The sequence below is a fragment of the Thunnus albacares genome, chromosome 1, assembly GCF_914725855.1.
Source record: "Thunnus albacares chromosome 1, fThuAlb1.1, whole genome shotgun sequence".
Classification (NCBI taxonomy): domain Eukaryota; kingdom Metazoa; phylum Chordata; class Actinopteri; order Scombriformes; family Scombridae; genus Thunnus; species Thunnus albacares.
This window is the reverse complement of record NC_058106.1, coordinates 10,011,341-10,018,188: the sequence shown is the minus strand read 5'-3', so window position 1 is coordinate 10,018,188 and position 6,848 is coordinate 10,011,341. Positions and strand designations below refer to the sequence as shown.

Genomic DNA, 6,848 nt, shown 5'->3' with positions numbered 1-6,848 from the left:
TGTGTGTGTGTGTGTGTGTGTGTGTGTGTGTGTGTGTGTGTGAAATCAAGCAAACAAGATGATCATTTCAATGTATTTCTTATTTTATTTGTGTGGCTGATTAAAGGATGTTTCGTTCACTTGCTCATACATATTATGCACCATTGATACAATAGAGTAAGAAATACAAAATTGTATAGCCTACTGATATATTCCAGAAATCCCTGGAACTCTTTTGGCGTCCTGATAAATCATATAGCACAGCAACACTATTTCACCTCAAATTACAAACGCTAGGCACATAAAAATTACTTTTATAAAATACAAAGAACTTGATATACACACACACAATCACATTTTGGGATACAAATATAGCTTCAGTGTCTTACATCCACGTTATAATGGATTTAAAATATTTAGCTTACAAGTGTAGATGGTATCATAAGGTAATGTCTGTTCAGTTCAGAGTCTTACGTCACAGAAGAAAAATGTAGGTTGCAGTGGCCTAGATAGTAATGCCTATCCAGTAAAACATACTATATGTCCCAACAAGGCAACTTATTCTCCATGTGTTTTACAACTTCTGAATGGAAGCAGTTTGATTTACTAGAGAAGAGACCAGGAGAACCAAGTATCTCCTTATACTTCACTGAGAAGCACCAACCATGTGCAGCAATATCTCATAGAGAATCAAGAACATGACAGAGATATGTTCACACAAACTTAGACATCTCTGATGATCTGCAACAAGCAAATTTCACTTATTTACATCAAAGCCATTAGTTCTGGTGATCAAATTCGGCATCCTGGTGCCTTACATTCTGAGAAAGATGTATCTTTCACTTATTCTTAACCTGACTGTGTTGAGTTATACATTGCACATTATAAATAGCATCATTGCTCATTCCTCGCTCGCATTGTGGCTCTCAGCTGGCAGCGTTTGTGCTTCATTGTGAGACCGTATTCTGGGGTCATGTCCAGTGGCTCTCCAGGCATGGTGAGGAAGTGCAGCTTCTGGACAATGATTGCCAAGAAGAGGAAGACTTCATTTCGTGCAATGACCTCGCCGATGCAACGGCGCTTTCCCAGGCTAAAAACCAACACCTTCTCCCCTTCCAGCTTGTTGAGCTCAGTGCCGTCAGCACTCAGGAAGCGGTCTGGGTTGAAGGAGGATGGATCTTTCCACAGCTCACTGAAAAGCGTAAAGAATGAAGACGTAAGATAAGCTGCACAAATAACCTTGTCATTGAAAAAGGAGGCTCATGATCAATTAGAGGTTTAATCCCCTGATTCAGACAGGACAAATTAGCTGGTTGTACTGGGCATCTAAAGTCACCCAACCCAAAAACATACAAAAAGACATCTGAAACATCATACTTACGGATCATGGTTGACCTGCCACTGATTGATGAAGACACATGTGTCTTTAGGAATGAAGAAGCCATTCAGAGATGTGTCTTTTGTGGTGCTAAAAAACAAACATTAAGACAACAGTTCAGTATAGTGTGTATTTATAAATCATATACACTCTGGTTGCAATAGCCATGTTTGTATCTCTCTCTTTGTGTAGTTTTGTGATGCTCATTGGATAGAGCGTTTCATCAAGACCTCATTTTTATATGCATCTATGGTACTATCATGCACTTAAAAGAGATGAACCTCACCAGTGTGGGATAGTGAAGGGCAGGAATGAAGAGTGGCGAAAGAGCTCCAGGATGAAGGCCTCCAGTAAGGGTAAGTTGGGTTTATCGGAGAGAAGAGGAGTGCGGTTCAGTCCCACATTTTCCTCTGGAAAATAAAAAGTCCACTGAATATGAGTTCAGGATGAGGACGTTTATTGTAGTATATAGTCCTGTCTCGCATTTTGACTTGACTGAAGACTCACAATCACCCATTTAACATTACTGTGTTTGCAAGAATGAAAATGACCCCTTTATATCCAGTATTCATCAAAGACCACGCATACATTAGTCCATTAATGTCTTGCTATATATATGTGTGTAATATACAAGGAGGTATCTTATCATGAATTATGGCTACAGTCAGCTGTACTTACTCAGTTCTTGATGAAGCCTTTCTTGTACCTCTGGGTAAGCCACTAAGTACATCACCGACCAAGACAGAGCTGTGGAGATGGTGTCAAAACCTAGAAGAGAAAAATAACCTTTGTGATTGTGATCACCTTTATTTTCTACTCATGCAGAGGTCACTTATGATCAGATGATTCAACAGGAGATAAATTCCAACCTACCAGCTCCAAACAGGTCATTGACAATCCCTACAATCTTCTCATCTGACATCTGGACGTTGGAGTTCTCATCCAACTTCCTGTCCTCGCAGTGATCAATAAGGGAGTCTGTGATGTCACGAATGTTGTCCTGAAAGTAGATCATTGGACAGTCTCAATAAATGCTGTACTTACATCCTGTGCACAGAGACTAAGAGGGTGAACAATGTATCTTTTTCATTGATAATGTGTAAGAAGAATGGACTAAATAGGATCATCATCAATGATTTAGTGAGTGCTGTACCTTGTCAAAGGTGGAATAGTGCTCGCTGACGATCTTTTGCACAAACTTGTTGAAGCGTGCATTGATGCTCACAAACTTCTTCATTGTTGCGCTGGGCAGGAACCGAAGAACAGGGATGAAGTCTGCAGGGTTTCCGCTGCCCACCACCTGGCCAAACTCATCGCTGAGGTTCACCAAACTGAGCAACTCCTGGTCGTTGTGGTCGTAGCGCCGGCCAAAGCACATTCCACAGATCACATTAGCAACGGAGACAACGATGTGGCGGAAGGGGTCGAAGCTGCCGTCAGCCTTCATGACAGTGTTCAGCTGTTTGATCAGATACTCTCCCTCTTTGCAGATGTGTTCCTCCAGCACGCAGGAGTACTCTGGGGTTGTGCCCTCCAGGTTTGAGAAAGAGCGAAGGGCACTGTAGGCTAGCTTTCTGCGGGCACGCCAGATGCCGGCCTGGTCTGTACTGAAGGCCAGACTCTTGCCATCATTGATGAACTTGAAGCTGTACAGGTCAGGCCTGCCCGCAAAATCTTCCCCTTGCTTGATGAGAGCCTGTCGGACTGTTTCAATGCCACTCAGCACGACCACAGGGCGCATGCCGATCTGGATCTGAAACACAGAGCCGTAGCGCTTGCTCATGGCAGTGAGACTCAGGTAAGGTTTGCTGCCCACCTCCAGCACATTTCCAATGATAGGCAGGGGCTTTGGGCCAGGGAGCCGACGAAGCCCCTCAGGAATCTCAGTGTGGAAAAACTTGAGGATCAGGTAGACCAGACACACTGTTGTCATGGCCACCAAACTCTCAGATACCGACACTGATCCAATGAATGGCAGTATCATTAGCACCATGATGACAGCTCCTTTTTTCTGGTTACTACACAACCTGGAAATTAAATAGGAGGGGCATTAGAGTAGTGAAGGCAGGGAGGAGAGGTGTTGTGCAACATGTTGACTACATGCACCATAAAGTTTAAAGTAACTGAAGACTGTTGCTTGGCAAGTGTTGGTAATTAATTTGAGTCTACATGTTCACATGCTGCACAAAAACACTTTTTACAAGTGGTTGGCAATGCAAAGTGTTAAAATATATCAACTTTATTACCACCATGCTAAGACTCAGAGAAAACCAATGAATAAAACTCAATAATTAAAATAATAAACATATGAAAAGTTGCAACTTCAAAAACCAAATTCATACTTATGAACAGTTATTGCAAAATAATCTCCATTCACCACTCTCCTCTTATCTCTGACATTGCCTGCTAGTTATAAATCAATTAGTAATCAGCAGTCATATTAAGCTTACCTTAGTCAAAGAAGAACAATGCTGTGATCCAAGAAGATCTTCCGAAATAGTAAAAATATCGTTTAGTAGAGTTATTGTCCGAGTTTACTCTCTTAATGTACCCAAAACAGAGAATGGGCTCTTGCTTTATAGTGCGCTCCACAGCTTCATTGGCTGCTGATCATGACGTCACCCCCTCCCCCCCATCTCTCTCTCCCTCTGTCATGAATGAAGTTCAGTGCAGAGACAAGGTGTGTGTGTGTGTGTGTGTGTGTGTGTGTGTGTGTGTGTGTGTGTGTGTGTGTACGTGTGTGTGTGTGTGTGTGTGCGTGCGCGCGCGCGTGCGTGCGTGCGTGTGAGAGTTTTGAAATTGTTTGAAACTACGTTATAATATTGAATTTGTATATTACTATATATTACTATATATTGCATATTAAGAACAGTTCTTGGATTCCAGTCTGTGATAACGATACACTGAACATGATAACGTGTTCAGTGTAATACTACATGTCACCTACTGTTCTGCAGGTTATTTAAACAAGTTTTGTAGATGCAATCTTGCGTTTGCTTTTGTTTCTTGTGCTACAATGTAGCCTATAATATACATGATATTTCTAATTACAAGTGCGCTTCCTATATAAAACATCCGTGTTGTGTGTGCCGGTGCATTGGCCATATTCATTTAACTTTCTTCTGATCAGACCTAATCGCATGGCTATGGCTCAATATCTCATTTGTTTTCTATACCCGTTGAGTAAGACCTTTATTGATTATCACGTGTGTAATTGCAAAAGACTTTTTATTAGTGCGGTCAGTTAGTAGCATGTTGTTACATCTCACTGATTCCGGACCATCACGCAATGTTATGGTTCAGCTATTACTTTTATGAGATCATATAGTGATTATATGTTGTCTTGAATCAATAAATACACGAAGCGTGCAATCAACACAAAAATTGATCTAGGCTAATTGATTAACAGTCCTTTGTGAGGACAAATTAAAGCAATAAAACCCCTGTAGTATAATCTGTAAATCTTCATGAAATAAGAGAATACTGTGCTGCAAAAGTATAACCACACGCGCTATAAAAGTGCCATGATCTTTCTTGGGGTCGGCTCTCTGGTCTATCCTGCATGTGGACTAATGAAATCAAGGTCTTGGGTGAGAAAAGGTGTTTGTGACAACTGCCACAGCAACCAACTAGGCAGGTTTAAGTCCTGATAAAACAGTCAAATGCCATTGCGTGCTTGTACCTGTTAGTTCTTCGCTGGAGTTAAAGATTGACCAGTTGCGTGAGAGCGCAGTGATCAAAACCCTCACCTCCCCTTTGAAGAGGATGCTGTGGGGGAGGGAGGGGGGGCAATGGGGCAGCACTGCTGGAGTGCAAGGGTAGATGAGTTCAATACCGTTCCTCCTTGTCCCATTTTCAGCCTTTTATACCCAGAGAACAGTTTTTAAGTAGCATTTACAGCAGAGCACCGCTTCACGTTCACAGCAAAGCTCTTTGGGCTTAAAGAAGGCATCATTTCTTATAGGTTAATAATAACTTGCATGTGCTGGCTTATTAACAACAATAACTTTATTCGATATATTCCTTCTTGAACTTAAAATTAAACAGATTTCCCACTGCAAGCATAAAAACACAGTCATTAAGAGTTTTATGACGAAAAAAAGTCAGTTTTTCGGTAGCTGACACCAGCATAAAATATAATGTTAAAAAGATAAATTTATGGGCCTACGTTTTAAAATGTTTCATTAAAGGTTGTGCTATTGATTTTTAATACCTTAAAAACAGTTGCACAGTTTCACGCGTAGTCAAACTCTTGCGCACTCGGTCGGTCCGGGATTTGTGCAACAGGTGTGTTGCCAAAATCTGTGACCTGTTACATACTGTGACGGTCAGCGGATGAATAAAAGACTGGTGGCTCTGCAGACAGGTTTATTCACTGTACTTGCCATCAGTTTGGTATCACAGCTATCAAGATGTGTGACACTGTAAATAATATGGAGTCACCTATTACTGATGATGGTGCATGTGTGAATATTGCCTATTTTAAATGAGTAGAGTACCTATGAATTCATATAAGAGGACCTATCTTTTCTAATCTGCTTTGTTCCTCTTAAATGTATCCATGTTTTAAGACAAATCCTACTTTATCATCAACAACCAATTTAATATAAGAGCAATCTATTTTTGCAATGACAGAAATTTTTCCTTCTTGTCTCATTTCTGTCCGTTGAATGATGCAGGTCTGCACTGATCACACTAAGTGTCTCCTGTGATTCGCTTCAGGTAAAGTGTGAAGGCTGCATTTTTTGTGCAGTGATCATTTATCATAATTTCAAGTCATGCTCTGGTAATATGTCTGCGTTAACCCATGTCATTAAAGTTTCTGAATCTAAAGCTGTCATGGTGGCTTTAAGTTTGTTTAATTACTGGACTTGGACATAAAATTTTATTCAGTCCCTTTTGGATCAGACCACAGTCACATGAAACTAAGATGGATGAAAGTATAAATGGTAGGCTACTAAGCAATGTCATCAAAAGTTAGTTTTGTGGAAAGAAGCATAAAAACATTCACTCTACTACTCACTATCCAGTCTGTAAGATATGACTACTACAGTAAGAACAAACTTTCATTTCACACATTGCTGTGATGGTTATGACGGATTATTACTTACATGCCAGTGCAAGAACAATCCACTCATCACTTTAATTACAGCCACTTGCCACTTGGTCACTTTAAGATTTTATCCTATCTTTAATGTATAGTTATTGTGTATTGCTATGTATGATGTGTGTTGTCTTATACGCCAGTGCCAAAGACGAATTTCCATTTTATGTACATTTAATGGACAATAAAGTAGTCTGAATCTGAATTTATATATCCCCAAGATTTGCGGGCTCAGTTTTGGAGTAAAACCCACAAAAAATGACTCCAAGGCCCATAAAAGCAGAGTGTGTGGAGTTTTCTCCTAAGGCAAAAGCTTTAATGGTGGTGTGATGTAAAAGGTTCAGCCCTTCTCTGTTACTGACAAAATTTAAAGGTAAATTATAATTT

At 40.4% G+C, this 6,848-nt stretch overlaps 1 protein-coding gene across 1 annotated transcript; it reads right to left on the bottom strand.

Annotated features, from left to right (window-relative positions):
* Positions 1 to 65: 65 nt before the first annotated feature.
* LOC122997143 (cytochrome P450 1A1) lies at positions 66 to 3,910 on the bottom strand. The gene is made up of 7 exons (XM_044373179.1): positions 3,808 to 3,910; positions 2,511 to 3,384; positions 2,231 to 2,357; positions 2,036 to 2,125; positions 1,644 to 1,767; positions 1,361 to 1,447; positions 66 to 1,171 (listed from the first exon to the last, which is right to left on the bottom strand). The coding sequence occupies exons 2-7, from the start codon at positions 3,348 to 3,350 to the stop codon at positions 874 to 876; spliced, it is 1,566 nt and encodes a 521-aa protein (XP_044229114.1). The 5' UTR covers positions 3,351 to 3,384; positions 3,808 to 3,910; the 3' UTR covers positions 66 to 873.
* Positions 3,911 to 6,848: the final 2,938 nt, after the last annotated feature.